The sequence below is a fragment of the Xenopus laevis genome, chromosome 2L (assembly GCF_017654675.1).
Source record: "Xenopus laevis strain J_2021 chromosome 2L, Xenopus_laevis_v10.1, whole genome shotgun sequence".
NCBI classification, from domain to species: Eukaryota; Metazoa; Chordata; class Amphibia; order Anura; family Pipidae; genus Xenopus; species Xenopus laevis.
In genome coordinates this window covers 31,489,787-31,507,806 of record NC_054373.1, presented here as the reverse complement: position 1 = coordinate 31,507,806, position 18,020 = coordinate 31,489,787, and the positions used below count along the sequence as shown (strand labels likewise).

Sequence of the window (18,020 nt, the reverse complement as noted above, 5' to 3'; positions counted from 1 at the left end):
TGCCATAGGGAGCAGCAGACATGCATCATCCTCCGTCCCATAGGTTAATTAAAGGAGCAGGTTTACAGTAAAGTGACGTTTAGCAGAGACTTGTGTTTAAAGTCTGTCCTGTTATTGCCGGAGTATAAATAGATCCTGTACGCTGTGCTGAAGCTCAGACTTTTCTGTTGTGTCATGGGTAAGGGCTGATTGATGGCGCTATGCAGGCGTTACTAGGTATCCATGGGCAGTAAAAACACTAGAAGAAACCATAGCAGCCAAGAGGAGTCGCAAGACAAAAAGAAACAGTACATCGGACGTGTATTCAATATGAACAATTATTAGTAAATACACAGGATTCACTACCCTCAGTTCTGTTGGACAGGATACAGAGCAATGCCATAGTGAGACCCTGATTCCCATAAAGTGGTTTTGCTCCTCTCTTATTTATTTATGTCACTAGCCTCTTTATGTAGTAAAAGCCACAAGGTTTGCCTAAGTGCAGTAACCCATAGCAACCAAAACTGTGTAACGGAATCTCTTTCTTTCCTTCCAGTTCATCATTTGCAGCTTCATGTCCAGCCCTCCGGATCTACGGCTCTTTAATTACCATTATCCCAGCTGGACTGTTGTGCTAGGCTATTGCATTGGGACGTCCTCGTTCATCTGCGTTCCTGCGTACATGGTGTACCTACTCACAAGCACTCCTGGCTCAATAAAAGAGGTAAGAGAGAACCAGCCTGATACCCTGCTGTCCTGCCTTTTATTCAGCTCCTAATGTAGGGACATCTATGTAGAGCAGTAGGCAGTGACATGTAAAGCCTGAGTAATACAGTTGGCATGGTACAGCAGCCCTATGAAAGAGAAACCATTATTCTTTTTATTCTAATGGAAACTCATCAAGCTTGTGGGGCTTAGTTTCCTAGCCAACCCCTGCTCATCATAGTAAACTGAATAGTTCACCAACTGCCACTTGCACATGCCAAGTGAAAACCTAGTCGTCGATATATCATGCTGTGTAAAAAGTGGAGTGAAACATTACCGGTGATGTTCCTCATAGCAACCAATCAGATTATTGCTTTTGTTTTCTAACTGTTGATAACTAATTGCTAATTGGTTGCTCCGGGCAACATCACTTTTTACACAGCATAATAAATAGGCCCCTTAGTTAGGCTCAGTACGATGCTGCTGGCTCAGCGAGGGCCTTCAGGGCAGGTGTAGCTCAGGTCCTTGTAGAGTTTAATCAATGCCATCAAGGTGTTCCAGACCGTCATGCCATCAAGGTGTTACATTTAACACTGTCTAAACCAGTGGTCCCCAACCAGTGGCTTGTGATTAACATGTTGCTCACCAATCCCTTGGATATTGTTCCCAGTGGCCTCAAAGCAGGTGCTTATTTTTGAATTCCAGGCTTGGAGGCAAGTTTTAGTTGCATAAAAAACAGATGTACTGCCAAACAGAGTCTCCTGTAGTCTGCCAGTCCACATAGGGGCTAACAAATAGCCAATCACAGCCCTTTTAGTACCTCCCAGGAACATATTTCATGCTTATGTTGCTCCCGAACTCTGTTTACAGTTGAATGTGGATAAAAAAGGCTGGGGGCCCCTGGTCTAAACTATCACAAGATAAATATGGCTTGCCATTGACATGGCCCAGAATTAAAATAACAAACATATGTACTGTCCTGCGCTGGTACACTGGTTTGAGGACTGGTGTGGGAAATTGTACTACTTGAGGAGACACAAACAGTGGGCTGGACTGGAAATCTTGGTGGGATAGCAGGAGACATGGAACACAGCTCAAAAGTTCAGCATAAGATGTCATTAATTGTATATTTTGGTGTAATTTTCTATCGTAAGGTGTGGCCTTATGTCTTTTTCTTATCTCGTAGCGCTTTTTGAAGAGCATTACCCCAGAGATATCTACAGAAATCCCCCTCGGTGGCATCCACATGAACGCTGTTTAACCCAAAGGAAGCCTCTTCACCAGTCCACTTTACAAACTCTACATACTCCATTCTGTGCCTAAGGGAAACTCACACCATGGACTCTTCACCATTCATACTCCTCCACTTATGGAGATTCACTTCCCTGAGAGGCAGGTTGCACTCATTTCCTGCTGAATATTTTCAACGGAGAGTTGGCAAGGATTTATGACAGTTTGGAATAGAGACAAACTGTGGGAAGGTGGTTTCTGTATGACAAGGTAATGCTGCTCTTAGTCATTATGACTACAATATGTTTATGCAGTTGTAAGGAAGCAAGCGTGATGCACTTAAAGGTGATATTAACATGGCATCTTTATCCTACATTCTAATCAAGACCACCACTAACTAGATACTTAGGAATTCATTTTAAATACATATATAATGTCCTGTAGTTTCTTTATGTCAGAGTTTGTATTTTTGATAAGTTGATACAAGCATCGCTCGTGTCATTTATCTGTGATCACAGATAAACAAAGAAGTCAATGAAGAGCCCGCATGCCAAATATGACTAATAACTGTTACCTCTCTATGAGGAAAAGAGTAAGAGGTTTGTGGGAAGCACACTAAATACCCTGGACAGCTTAGATGTTGTTGTGGATCCAGAGATCACTTGAGGTAAAGGTTTATTTGACACAAGCGCCGTGGATTCTGAGCTCATAAAGAGTGAGAACCTCAAACAGATCACAGGGCTTTCATAAACTTGTAAAAGAAGAGTTACTGGTGGGAGAGCATAGAGATATCGCTCCACAGCACAGAAAAACAAAGAACTGCTCTTATAGCCAAGCAGGTGGCTCTGCCCTCAAGGCCAGGCTACTAGTGACCAATTTAAGCTTGAGAACAGATCCATCAAGTCACTTGGGAATCTACATTTCAATGTGATGGGTGAAAATCCTTTTTTTCCATTATTGTCATGGGACGCTACATATATATACATTTCTTTCCGTTGAGAAGGTGTAAAACCGAATTGGCGCCTATTGTGCAAAGAATTGACCTAAAATAGCCATAAATAGTGGATAGTTTTGAATAGTCTTAAACCCCACATTCCAAGAGCTGCATAAATAAGTGCTCATTAAGTGGACTACAATGTGACCATAAATATATATGGAAACTGATTGAACTGGGCTATACATGTATGTGTGCCACCATATGTGTTGTATGTCTTTGTTGGGGTAATGTATAGCAGTCAGACAGATATATGCAGCCTGTAGATCCATCTGTTGTTTTCTTTTACACTTCTGTGGGAAAAGGTGACTTGTTGCTCCTGATTTCCCCTATTTTCACCTGCTCGTGCTTTAACTGGAATATGTGGCAGGGATACAGTTTTATAGGGATACCTACACAGTCTGTGGAACCTTTATAAGATATGGACCTCACATTAGACACAGCTGATTTGGATTAACAAGTGAATCTAAATAATCTCTAACTCCAAGGGGTATATTTATCAAAAAGTGAAGTTAGAGATCCATAGAAATTAATGGAGAGTGGTGGAACTTCACTCTAGAGGACTGAGGCAATCTCTATCTTCACTTGATAAATATCCCCCTAGGAATCTACAATTGGACAATTGAACCAAATAGTTGGTTTGGAACTGGGTCATCGGGTTCATATTAGTTTTTAAAAATGTTGGGTCCCTGATAAAGCTGCAGTTTCTCCTATGCTCAGTATCTTCAGAGAATGAAAGAAGCAGTACCAAAGGCTGAGAATATAAAGAATGAGCTAGCAGTGCTGTCCGGCTGTGGCTCGACAACAGATTCTGAAATATTGTCCCAGCATCTCCTATAAGAGTTTGCAGTTAGAGGGATACTGGCAGTAATTTTGGCAGGTACCTAGGAGATTATATAGTAAATCATGTTAAGACCTTGCTACACAACAAGTGTGCTCTTTGGCTGTTATAAATAATGGCTGTTGGACTACCATGGGCAGAATTTAACCCTCTCAAACATCTTGGCTCCCAGCCTGTTTTTTATAGTTCTTTGTATAACATCACTTGGGATGTGATCAACCCATATTGTACTTATTTGTTGTACAAGACACTATTTCAACACTTTGCCCCCCCCTTCCATAAACTAGAGCAATTGAGCAGGAAGGCCAACAGTGAAGGCTTTCAAGCAAGTGAGCTTTAGAGTGCATGGGGCCTTCCTGGCAGTTTCAGTATTTTGAGAGAAAGTGCTGATCTAAAGATATAAAACAAGGTGTTCTGTGCACAATCGGAATCATCTTCCAGCTCTTTGGCACATAAATCAGACATTTAATGAGTCAGGAATGACCTGCACTTTTTAAGTTACTATTTAAAGCATATTTACGAGGTTTAACTCTGGCTTAGTGTCAGGCATGTAATATTTGTATTTCTCAGTTAAGCTAGCAACAGTAACAGCGCATGCAGAGCTAACGGATTGGGTGCACTGCTGTCCAAAAACAACAGAATAAGTACATTCACTAGCACTACATTAGCATATGTTTTCTCTAATATTATAAACATTACTACATTTGTTTCCATGTCCTCTTAGGCCCAGTGCTTCCAATTACAACAAGATTCCTTATCTGGAAATCTCCAGTGTTCTGGATAATAGATCTCATACATGTATCTCCTTTTTCATATTAACTATTCTTTCTTATTGTATCCATACACTAGCAGAACCTTTTTACAGGAGCAGTGTTTTGGAATATCAAGTGAATATCAGTTTGGTTACACATATTTATAGCCTAAAATCCATTGTTCTGAGCATTTGGCATGGGGGTTATTCAATCGGATCACTGCATTGATAGTGGCTACATTTTATGTTTAACTTACAGTATACATATGCCAAAGGAGTTCATCAGCCAACAAGGTTTACTGTTTTGGAAATTGATTGTGATTGAGTGAGTGATTTAGGCCCCTCCTCATTCTGCATTATTTTGCATGAATAGGTCAGACCATGTATGGACAGTTTTGGGGTGCGCAGAGTAAGCGGTATGAGTGCATAGGAACCTAGAATAAGGAAAGTACAATTGCTAATGCATTTCCGAATGCACAAGCTTTTGGGAGATAAGATTTCCTTCCTCAGTTGTAGTGGGTTTGCACATGGACATTGCATGAATAAAGCCTTGCACAAGCCTCTGACTCATATGACGCACACATTTAGTGTCAGATTGGGGGGCCTGCAGCCTCAGGGGTATCCCACTCCATCCCCTGGGCTCCCCAGCTGCAGAGCCCCCTCTCCCCCCCATCCCAGCCCAAAAGAGCCAGGACCCACCAGGTTTTTTCCGAGGTACCGCTGGCCCAGTCAGACCATTCACACATTGTGAGTATCAAGCTGAGTCAGGGATCAGTCCAATTAAGTTAATCCTGATACTTCTTTGTGGAAGGCAGCTTTTTATAACAGGATAGTTGGGTACTTGTATTGGTTACTTAAAACACTGAAAAGCTTTGTTTAGGTTGTGAAGTTTAACAGAGGTTTCCTGAAGAGCTGCAGATTTCTAAATAGCCACCTTCAACACAAGATTATTTGTCTAGGCACTTTTGAAGTCCTAGGTGAGAATCTCCCTTTTACTACTAGATGGGATTCTTACTTTCTGTCCTGGATTCCTTCTTTCAAGTCCTGAATGGGATTCTCTTGAATGTCCTGGGTGGGATTCTATATAATAAAGCTCTTTTCTACTCCAACTGTCAACCGGTCAGCACCTAAGCAGGCTAACACCACCTGTACCTGTAGGGAGACTATCAGAACAAACTGATGATCCCTCCCATATCCCTGTATATTAATCTATCGCAAACTCCCCCAGAATCAGTGGGAGAAAGATTTCTTGATATCATGAATAGTGCAAATATCAATATGTGTAAGAGCCTACTTTTGCAGTGTTCATGTCATTGCATTTTTTTCATCACACTACAATCACTATCCTGATGCAGAATTGTACTTATTGCTACTGAGAGGTGTGAATTCAAGGAAAAGTTATCCATCTCCTCCCCCCCACTCCCTTTTGTAATGTGGACAACCGTTGTCATTTTGATAAATAGGCAAACGCCATATGCATGCGTTCATGTTTGTTGTTTTACGAAATACGCTTGAAAGACTAACAGTTTACTCTTCCAAAGATGAGCTAATTTTGTCCTGGCCGCACCAAGCAGTGACATCCACTCCACAGAACAGACAGGTCAGTGAATGGATGAGTAACAGTTGTACACGCGGTGTTTAGAGGATCTGAATATTACTAGGTGACGCAAGCAGTACATAGGCTACAATACTTTCGGGCACAATATTCAGCTTCAGGGAAAGTGAAGCCAGCTGTGTAGCTTTATTCTCATTCTGTAGCATCACAAAGGCATCAATAAACTATGGGTGGTAATATAATAAAGGTTGGATCAGGGTTCCAGGGGCCCTCTAAAAAACCTTAGATCACAGGTCCATTCTCCAAACTTTTTGCCTTCTTTTCTTCGCCCACCGCATTTTTTTCCCAAGTCTCTTCTCTTTATGCATTCTAAGCTTTACTCTATGTACTCTAAGGGGCCCATTCACCAAGCTCGAGTGAAGGATTCGAAGTAAAAAAACTTCGAATTTCAAAGTGTTTTTTTGGGCTACTTCGACCATCTAATGGGCTACTTTCAACCTTCGACTACGACTTTGAATTGAAGGATTCGAACTAAAAATCGTTCGCCACCTAAAAGCTACTGAACCCAATGTTAGCCTATTGGGAAGGTCCCCATAGGCTTGGCTAAGTTTTTTTGGTCGAAGGATAATCCTTTGATCGTTGGATTAAAATCCTTCGATTCGTTTGTTTCTAAGGATTTAATCGTTCGATCGAACGATTATTCGTTCGATCAAACTATTTGCGCAAAAATCCTTCGACTTTGATATTCGAAGGATTTTAATTAATTAACCCTCGATATTCGACCCTTGATGAATTTGCCCCTAAGCTTTACTTTCCTCCATTTTACCTATTTGTTCTCATACAAAATGGAAAAGGGCCATGCCATAGAAATACAAAGACAGATGGGTGAGTGAGCACTACCACCTAGTATTTACATGTCTTTAAGCTATGCAAGGGTGTAGATTTCCACTGCAGTAGATATGAGGTGACATTAAACAAGCCATTGCATATGTCAGGATTTTGCAGACCGGCTAAAGTCAGTTATCTATAAGATGGATTTCTAAAAATAGGTGCAATGGTGTCAACAATAAAGTGGACGCTCCAGTGTGTGTGTGTCTAGGCACAGACAGGTATTCAGTGATTCTAATACCTTCTACATATTTCCCTCTGAGCTGATCATTACTGGATATCCAAACTCTTTTGGGAAGAATCTCCAGTAAGCAGAACCACTAGGTAGTTTCTTAGACCATATAGCCATCATGAAGCCAGGGAAAGGGCTGGGCAAGCCTAGCAGGGGCATGGGTATTTGTGTTCCTTCTTATCACAGCCGTGCCAGCTTGCAAGAAGGGAAGCACATACTAAACCAGGCAACAATTCACTGCAAATTGAAGGATATATTTCATTTATGTAATGTAATGATCAGTAAAATTTCCATTTGTATTTGTGTATCCCTTAAGTTGAGTGAAGTCTGAAAATATAGTGTGTAGTCGTTAATGCATAGGTGTGCCCATTTCCCTCCCTTCTATTCTATTGTTATAGTCTTCCTTGCGTTATGTGCTATTAATATTATCCGACCAATCTCCTTATAGACAAACAGGTGTCACATCTACCTACCTTTCGGCTGAAACAAAGCATTTGTCCTTATTAAAACTAGTTGGTTTAGAATTGAATTGAATAAATGAACAGGCTATCTATTTTAACAACATAGGCATAAACCCCAAACTAAACCCAATGCTTATGGTCACATTGTAGGAGAATAATGTTCATAATAAGATTCAAAGAATTTCTTTTGGAATTTGAATACATAAAAAATTTTAAAAGCAAAAAAGAAAAATATGTTAATACTTGGAATCTGTTCCCTGTTACTTCAAAATCCAGGTTGGAGTAAAAATACACTGACTCTTAGATCTGACGATCTATGCAATGTGCTGTGACTCGGTGTATATTTTTTGGCAGCTAAGATAAAATCTAAATAATCAAATGTTCCATTTGCTCAATTTGCTTGAAAAATAATCCAAGCAGACCTCAATATGACAAAAAAACATCTGGCGGCTTACGGCTGGGATACTAACAATAAATAGAGGTTTTTCTATCCTGAGTCAAATCTCAGCGCTGTACTGCAATTGGGTAGTCTGTTGCCCAATGAGAATACAACAGTCCATCACCATGGAGTTAATTCCTTCATTTGCCTACTAAAAATGACAGTGTTTAAGGTATTCAGTCTCCTTCGGAGCCATGTAAACACCAGGTCTGAGGGGCAGCAGGGTTCTAATGTTTGCACATTATTCCTGGATTTAAACATACATATTATTATGTCAGTCATTGGTAAAAATATAATGGTCATGTGTTATCTCAACTTCGTTTTCCTTGTCCTTATGCAGTATATATTGGACTTAGCCCTAAATGTAACAACCTGCCAAAGGATGACTATAGTCTATAGAATGGAAGCCATTCGCTTTTCAGCTGTGGGCATAGTACTGACACTAACCGGTTCCTTCAACTGGGCTTGGTATGAAGTCTGACATATATATATATATATATGCACAAAAGTGGGCAAAAAAGTGGGCAAAAAAAAATCTAAATGTAAACAAGATTGAGTTCTTAAGCAGATGACATTTACTGTTTCGCTGTTACACCAAAAAAAGAAACTGTTGGGGGATACTGGGAGCCTAGGGCTATGCTGACTTTTTAAACTGAAACCTTTGCCCCCTATTACTAGTAATGTCCACCGGATGGAAATTTGGTCAATTCCAGGTTCAGTGTAAGAGGTTCTGTGGATTTGGTCAACCATTGCGGGTTAGAGTTGGGTGTGGGTCACTCCTCCTCTGGTCTTGGAACCAGAGGCGCACAAAGAAGTAGTGTACAGAGCAAGAAAATGCAGGTACCAGTTGGGTGTGCTTCCTACAATGGCAACATTTTGTGGGTTAGGGGACAGGTGCGGGTTAAGGATTTGCAGTTTGAATTTTTCCTGACCTGCACATCACTATTATGTACATATTTCAGACACCAACATGTAACCTTACATATTGAGCTTGAGACAGAGCAAAGACTTGGTTGGCTGGAGCACCGGTGTAAATGGAATCTCCAGCCAATCCAATCAATGACCCCAAACCCAATATAAGATCTTCAGCCTTAATTGAAGGAGGCATGTTGGAGCCTGACACAGGGTGTTAAGAGTGTGTTGGAGCCTGACACAGGGTGTTGGAGCCTGGCACAAAAGGAGAAGGGAACAAGGTTTTGTTTCAGATGCAAGTTTAGGTGCAATTCAACAACAGTATTCCAGAAATGATGTGATTTTGATAATGTAAGCTAAATGATCTACTTTTATTATTACAGAGGAAGGTAAATGAATATAAATACAATGTGAACTTCCCCTTAAACTCTTGTTAGATGAGATGAGCCTTTTCTATAAGGCAAATAACAGAGACTGTAAACATGAGATTTTTCCTTATAGGTCACAATGAAACTTATTAGTAGAAACAGTTCAGCTACAAGGAAGACATTCAATTAACCGCTAAATAATATATTTATGTATAACGGAATAGCGAAGATATAGAGTAGTGCAAGATTATTCCTTCAAACACCAAAGTCTTGAACCAATGAATCCAATTCCATCTCCTACTTTCACAAAATGTATTATTGCTGTTGTTCTAACAATACAACGTGCTCTGCCCAAAGGCAGAAAGAGTACAATAAATTTCAGAAGAAATAGTGGACAGCGTTACGTGCAAACAGAAATGACTGTTATTGCGGTTATTATAGGCATTTTAGAGAGCACAGATTGCTCTGGTAGTTCTATTACTTCAGGCTGGTATGTGTTGTGTCCAAAGGCATCTTTTGTTTACACACACACAGATACCAGCTGTTGGTATATATGTATTTGTGTTGGTTGAGAATAGCGGAGGCTTTAGTAGAGCATGTAACTGGAGTCATAATGTACATAACTATATTATATTCTTCACCTGTATATTATGTATCTGTATTAACTTATGCATCTATACCAAGTTCTGAATGTTTCAAGATCGATTGTAAATCATCAGTATGTGCCTTGTATTGTAACTCGTTAACTGTAATAAATGTAATACCATAATAAATATATCTATATATAATATATATATATAAAATCGAGTCCATTTATTGTGCTTTGTACCAGTTCAAGGCTGTGGATGTATCTTTGGTACATTCACATACAGAAGCTGAAAACATCAGGTGTGGCATTTCTAACCTAATTATTCATGAGCCGTAGCTCTCCATTAAAAGGGCAAGCATGTGCCTCTAGGTCTAGGACTTGAGCAGTGGGTGGAGCTTTAATTGCATTGCTACACAGTGAAGCTCATTTATAAACACAGGGCAAATCTGCACATGGGCAGTAACCCATTGCAACCAACCAAATACTTGCTTTTATTGTTCAACGTGCAGCTGCCCGTAAAAAGCCAGTCACAGATTGGTTGCTATGGGTTACTGCCCAGGTACATATTTGGCTTGTTTATAAACGAGCCCCATTGATTTCCCCAAACTAATATTATTGGATATAGTTCACACTCTGCTTCACTTCTTCTGTGCCAGGTTTACTCTGTTCCATTCTCTGCAAGGCATATGGTTTTTACTCGGCTCCATTTACTATTTCGGCACTGCACAAGATTTTCCATGCTATGAGTCAGGTTTCTATAACAATGTGATACAAAGAAGTCTATGGAGATCCTGGGAATGCCGGGGGTCATTAACAATTTCTTGAATGGCCACTTTCAGACATGGACCTAAAGTTGGAAATCCCTGCTCTGTAGGATATGTACAGGCATTATGTTAAATCAGTAATAGCCGTTGGAAGCTGTGAAAATGCCCTCACCAACCCCTTGGATGTTGCTCCCAGTGGCCTCAAAGCAGGTTCTTATTTTTGAAGTCCAGGCTTGGAGGAAAGTTTTGGTTGCATAAAAACCAGATGTACTGCCAAACAGAGTCACCTGTAGCTGACAGTCCACATAGGAGCTACCAACTAGCCAATGACAAACCTTATTTGACATCCCCAGGGACGTTTTTCATGTTCGTGTTGCTCCCCAACTCTTTTCACATTTGCGTGTGGCTCAGGTAAAGAAGGTTGGGGACTCTTGCCCTACAGGAAACAATAAAAGCTATACCGTAAGTACCGCCATACCCCATAAATACCTCTGCTCGTACTTCGGCCACGGCAGCTCAGGACCTTATGATTTTTTTAAATATCATTTTGTTTTGGAGATGCATTTAAACATCTAAACCATTTGAGAAAAAGGATTCTTAACCCACCGGTCTTCATGATGATTAGAGTTGGCCTCCATAATCCCCTTTATTAAAGGGAAACCTCTATGTACAACAGAAAATACCAACTAAAGCAATTGTTGCCTTCGGAAGCCGATTCTCCATCTTGAATTTTACCCTGAGGAAAATGGTTAAAAACCATGTTCTGGAAGCTTTCATTTGTGCCTCCTCTTCTATTTGATCAAACAGACACAGCAGCAAAGGAATCATATTAAATGTTATTTTGATATGATCTCTGGTATGAAGCAGTATGCCAAATAGACACTACAGGGGAACCAGTATGTGGAACCACTTCTAATTTTTGGAATTGGTCACAGGTTCCAACACATCATACATTTGTAGATAAATATCTAACTGACTCTCTCTGTATAATGTATTTAAAGGAGAACTAAAGCTTAACTATAGAAATAGGCTAGAAATGTTGTACATTATGTTTTGGACTTCTGTACCAGCCCAAGGCAACCATAACCCTTTAGCAGTGAAGATCTGTGTCTCCAAAGATGCCCCAGTAGCTCCCCATCTTCTTTTCTGCTGATTCACTGCACATGCTCTGTGCTGCTGTCACTTACTGAGCTTAGGGACCCACTCACAATATTCAGTACACATAGAATAGAAATGTCACAATATAAGGCTGATTAGTAATTAATACAGATAATTACTACATGGCAGCACAGAAACCAGTGCAATTAGCAACAGAATTTAATAATCAGCCTTGTAGCATCCGCTTATATTACAGACCAACCTCATTTTCTGTTTGTTAGTTTACGACGACCCCTAAGCTTAGCTTCTCAACAGCTGCTCCGAGCCCACTGAGCATGTGAGTGTCACAGACACTTTCCAAGATGGTGACCCCCTGTGACAAGTTTGAAGTCCTGGATCATTGCTGCTATACAGAAGCTAAAACTTTAGGCTGGAGAAATAAGTTCAGTATTTAAAATATAGTATTTTTAACCATATTCATTTTTAGGGTTTAGTTCTCCTTTAAGGAATAAATGTGGGGGCCTTGACGGATGTGTCTTTTTTTCAACCTAACTAACAGTGTATTTTTAGTTGGTAGAAAAACACCTGAAGTCACCCATGCTGCTTTCGCTTGACATACAGTAAGTACAGGTAATTCTTGGCCCAAAAAACATACATTAGAGCATTTAATAACTAGCAGTGTTAGGCAGTTTTCATTAGGGTTGTGGCTCACAGGGTATTTTGTCTGCCTGCAGTTAGCAGCTAAAACGAAAAGCAGAGAGTGATGCAGAACAGTGTTCTCTTGGTTTGGGAATATGATGTTGGATAGACAGGTGTCAACAAAACTTTGGGCCAAGAAGTTTATTTTCTACACCTGATTTTTCTTGTCAGCTGCCAGCAAGAAATATGTAATTCCCACATATGTGCATTCTAGATAGTTTTATCACCCATGGCTGAAAATACTGTATGGTATGGGTCACATTATAATAATAGATAAGGCTCAATTAAACGAAAAAAAGAAAGAAATCTTGATCATTTCAATTTTTAACACATACCTGTTTATGATCATTTATCAGTTTTACAAAACAAGAAAGAAAAAACTTAGCAAGAGACAATATTTAGGTAAAGATTTATCAAAGTGTGAATTCTGCCACACATTCATTCCTATTGTGATTTTTAGAGGTGTTTTTATCAAATAGTGAACTCTTTCACCCATTGATAAATACGCTTCTAAATCCCATAGGAATGAATAGTGTGTGGCGGGATTTCATTGTGGCAAACTCTAATTCCACACTTTGATTATCAGCTTCTCCTTCTTGATGCCAGGCGTCTTTATGCAGAAATGCATCTTATACACGATTATGCCCATCATAACAAACACAGCAAATGCATTTAAAGGCAAACCAAATCTCCTCCCTTCCACTCTCTAGAACATTCAATGACTGGAACAAAGTTGTTCCTGAAGAGCTTTCTGAGCAGAACATTGAGATTTGAATTATAACACATATACCAGTAATTTAAATCTCAAAAATCCACTTTATCTATGTCTAGTCCAGCCAAATGAACAGCGGAGTTCCCAATTTAGCAATAACACCCAAAACCTCATTCATGTCAAGTATGATGAGTAAATAGCTAGTCCTCCTCTTTCTCTACATGGGCCTTGGTACCAGCCCGTGACATCTGTCTGGCAAGATAGCGATCTCTGGCAGAAACCACGGTTTCCACATTGCTGCGCTTTGCAAACTTGCTGGTACTTGAAGAGGAATCTTCTTTCGGGGTCTCCTCCTCATCTTTACGTTTAGGCTCTTGTCTCTCACTGTGCTCCTTTGCACGTCTGTCTGACACTGATGGGCTTCTCTTCTCCTTGTCTTTCTGTTTCTTGTCTTTATCTTGTCGGTCACTTCTTTCCTCTCTGTGCTTTTCTGTTCGATCTCTTCTCCTTCCTTCATCCTCAGCATCTTTGTAATTCTTTCCTCTATCCCTTTCATGTTCACCGTAACGATCATCTTTCTCGTGCCTTTGTCTGTGTTTGTCCACATAGTCCCCTCTACGTGACTCTCTGTAACTGTTTTCTGTTTCTTTTCTATCTCTATCCCTGACCCTGTGATCCTGTTCATCTCTATTTCTGTGTCGGTCTTTGTGTTCCCTATGCCTGTGCCTTTCTTCATGTTCTCCCTTCTTCTCTCTTGGGTAATAGTCCTGTTCTTTCTGATACCTGTCTCTCTCTGACCGACTTTCATTACTAGGCTCTTTCTCTTTTTTCTTTTGATGTTTATGGCCATCCATTTCCTCACTGGATGAACTTGAATGCCTTTGTCTGTACTGTTTTTTTGAGTTATATTCCTTTTTGTGGTCTGCCTTGCTTTTTGAAGCCTCTTTCTTCTTTTCAGGTGTAGCCTCTTTTTTCTTCTCAGGTGTAGCCTCTTTTTTCTTCTCAGGTGTAGCCTCTTTTTTCTTCTCAGATGAAGCCTCTTCCTCACTTGACTCACTCCCCAAATCACTATCAGCATCTATATTATCCTCCATATTTGCGCTGCCTCCTGAGATCTTCTTTTCATCATTGCACATTTCTCGCCTGGGCTCATCAGAATTACCGCTTGTCTGCTCCTTCATTCTTTAAACAAAAAAAAGAGGGGGGGGGGAGAAGAGACCATGTTTATGCCAATAATGGGGACCAGTTATCTAGAAAGCTCAGGACCTGTGGTTTTCATAACTTAAGTCTACTAGAAAATAATTTAAACGTTAAATAAACCCAATAGGTTGGTTTTGCTTCAATAAGGATTAATTATATTTTAGTTGGGATCAAGTACAAGCTACTGTTTTATTATTACTATTACTATATTACTATTGCTAAGTTTTTTTTAATATGTCACTTGATATGATATAAACTATCTGTTGCTTAAGTATTAATTTTGGGATTATAGTTTTCCTTTAAGAACATCAGCATAATGATTTACTGCAGAAAACAGAATTCATTGTTAAAATTATATTTTAGAAAACAGAAAATCAATTAGAAAAATATTATTTGCAGTGCACTATTTGAAAGTAGACTTGTGAAAGTAAAATGACTGAGCCACAGATAAATTGTGCTAAATACTAATGAGCCATTCAGACATATGGACAGATTCTGCTTTGCAGAATAGGATTCTGGTTCTGATATGGAGATAATATCCAGAATCTGGTCATAAACAGGGCTTTTATTGTTTGCCAGACAGAGAACACAATGCTGGAAAGGAACAATTAGAGGCAGTTTTTCAAAACTCCTATAAACTCCCATGAACTCAAAATTTGACCTGGTGAATAGGATCGACCTGAAAACTCTAATCAAATCAATTTCGATTTTAAAAAATTCGATACAAGTTTTTTTCTCCGAAAAAAACTCGAATGTCAGGAAGCCTGCAAACAACTCCAAATTGATCCTTGGACGTCTCCCATTGACTTAAACAGCAATTAGGCAGGTTTTAGTTGAATTCAAGGGACAGTGTATGATAAATCACGAAAATCTAGTTCGATTTCTTTTTAAAAAAAACTCTAAATTGAATTTGAATAGCTCCCTAGTCAAATTTGACAGTTTTGAAAATAAACAAACAAAAGTTCAGGAGAAACGACCCTATAAAGGCAGCTACAAAGCCTGACGCCGGCAGTTATAGTTTCCTGAAGTGGCTAATTGGGGTTATATTCCTTTAATCATGGATTTTGGCCATCAAATTACGTGGAAATAGAGGATTTCCTGACACTCAAGGAAAAGGATGATCACTATTAAGTTGAAAAAAAGAATAGTTTCCTATAGCAGAACATCAGTCACTCATAAGACACATAACACTTTCATTTTCCAGGAGTGGAGGGTTACAAGAACTATGAGTAACACACAAACGCTAACAAACAACAGGACAAAGTGGGGGGAAAAAACAGACAAAATTGCAATGAAACAAACATTACATCATTGTGATATAATCGTGTTTTCAAAGTTCCTTGGGTAAAATGTGGGGTTTACTGGGTGGGATTCGGTAGTCAGCTTGAATGTGGTCATTGCCACTGTATATACAAGAAGATCCCTTTGTTAATACTTTTGGGGCAGGCAATTAAAAACATACTGTATTAAGTGACATCAGACTTGGAAAATAAGCAGAGAAGTAAACAGCATTTAAATATAGCCCATGTTCTCAACAGAGGATTTGGATATATCAGTGCACTGTATGTTTGCTACAAAAATATACACCAAATAATGGAAGAGGCTTCAAACTCTATATAAAAACCATTGTTGTTCAATAAATGTAACCAAAATATCGTGTGTATCAGAAAGAGAATCCTTGAATGTGAAAGACTGCAATTTGGCATCAAATGAAATACAGGTAAGGGACCACTTATCCAGAATGCTTGTGACCTGGGGTTTTCCAGGTAATGGATCTTTCCATAATTTGGATCTTCGGGCCTTAAGCCTACTATAGAAAAATCATGGCCAATAGTCACAGTACACAGAATTGGTCAGGAACAAAAATTGTATGAAATGGTAGTGCAATGACACTTATACTCTCTTACCCAGCATCACGCAGGCTGCATTCAGGCATGTCCTCCTCACCCACAGTTTGATTTAAAAGGTGCCTATAAAAGCCGCTGAGATCCTTTTGTTTGGTGACATCTAGGGATGCTGCATTATAATGAAGAGCATAAGTCATGTTAATTAAAGGAGAAGCCAACCCAAAAGTTAAAAAAACTCTACTCTACATAGACCCCAGTGTTACCCCGGGCAAATGTCCCTAAGTCTTTACTTACCCCTCCGTGCAGATTCTGTCCAGCGGAGTTCACGGGTGCCATCTTCCTTTCTTCGGTAATCTTCGGAATGGTGCATGCGCAGTTTGGAGCAATTCTCTGTTTTGCGAAGCTCCAGTCTCATTCCAAAGATTACAGAAGCAGCTGAAGATGGCGCCCGTGAACTCCGATGCCTGAATCTTCACTGAGGGGTAAGTAAAAAGTTAGCATTTAGGGTTTTTTAACTTTTGGGTTTGCTTCTACTTTAAAGTACAACGTCACAATGACAATAATAAGCAATAACGTCTTTCCATCCTAGATAGGCTGACCCACAATACTCAAGCCCATAACAATCTCTTGCAGTATCTAGTATACCGTAGGTAAATCTAAAAACAACTGGACTTGCTGAGTAATCAATGAAGACATTTCACTATTCACCCGAGCAGCTTCTTCAGTTGAGTAGTGAAATGTCTTCATTGATTACTCAGCAAGTCCAGTTGTTTTTAGATTTACCTATACTAGATATACCATGACCTGGATGAATGAAAATCTTCATAGTCAATCTCTTGCAGTGGGCCTCACAGCCATCTCAAAGCAGATGCTTATTTTTGAATTAAAGTCTTGGAGGCAAGTTTGGTTTTATAGAAACCAGGTGTGCTGCCAAACAGAGTCTCAATGTAGATTGACAATCCACATAGGGGCTACCAAATGACCAATCACAGCACTTATTTGGCACCCCAAGAACATTTTTCATGCTTGTGTTGCTCCCCGGCTCCTTTTTCTTCTGAATGTTGCTCATGGGTTCAAAAGGTTGGGGATCCCTGCACTAGAGCATACTCATATCAGTCCACCACTTACAATACACTAACTAGAATAGATCTAGCGTCAGAATCAGCTGACCTACTCCTGCATGTATGACTCAAATATAAAGAGTAACGTTCACATGCATGTTTGAATACGTTTATAGAATACGTTTTAGATTTCATTCTCATTGTAATTTTGTCTGTTTAACACAAAAAAGGAAGATGTTCATCGTGTTTATCTTCTATTGTAAAGCAGACGTCGAATGCAACACACAACTTTATCTCATCCTAAATGTTGTTCTCAAAATCTGGAAAGAATGAAAAAAAGAGGTTACCCTCCAAGGCAGCTTCCCTCCTTTCCCTCTCTTCTTCATCTGCCTTTTCTTGCAACCTTTTTTTGTACGCAGATGTAACAAATGCCTCCTTATCCTGAAACTCTTCCCCTTCCATCTCCCGTTCTTTCTGGATTTTCTTTTCCATTCTTTTCTCCTGCTCTTTCTTCCTAACTTCCACTGCCTTCAACAGGTTTTGGATGTATTTGGGCTAACAGAAGGAACAAAACGTATATTAGTAAAGCATCCTGGGTAAGGGCCTCAATCTATAGAGTTATGTATAACTCTTGCTAAATCATTAGGAACAAAGCAGACAAAAAAAACACACATGCAGCCATACAATTGCATGTA

General features: G+C 39.6%; 2 protein-coding genes across 2 annotated transcripts in view; one reads left to right on the top strand and one right to left on the bottom strand.

Annotated features, from left to right (window-relative positions):
• The window catches only part of slc6a4.L (solute carrier family 6 (neurotransmitter transporter), member 4 L homeolog), a 62,326-nt gene extending 60,202 nt beyond the window's left edge, over window positions 1–2,124 (top strand). Inside the window, exons 13-14 of the mRNA XM_018246085.2 lie at window positions 536–703; window positions 1,871–2,124. Of these exons, the coding sequence (XP_018101574.1) occupies window positions 536–703; window positions 1,871–1,945 (243 nt within the window). The 3' untranslated portion in view covers window positions 1,946–2,124. The remainder of the gene's footprint in view (window positions 1–535; window positions 704–1,870) is intronic.
• Window positions 2,125–12,820: 10,696 nt separating this feature from the next.
• The window catches only part of nsrp1.L (nuclear speckle splicing regulatory protein 1 L homeolog), a 34,970-nt gene continuing 29,770 nt past the window's right edge, over window positions 12,821–18,020 (bottom strand). Inside the window, exons 5-7 of the mRNA XM_018246084.2 lie at window positions 17,673–17,880; window positions 16,325–16,433; window positions 12,821–14,399 (exon numbers count right to left, since the gene is read on the bottom strand). Coding sequence (XP_018101573.1) covers window positions 13,418–14,399; window positions 16,325–16,433; window positions 17,673–17,880 — 1,299 coding nt within the window. The 3' untranslated portion in view covers window positions 12,821–13,417. The remainder of the gene's footprint in view (window positions 14,400–16,324; window positions 16,434–17,672; window positions 17,881–18,020) is intronic.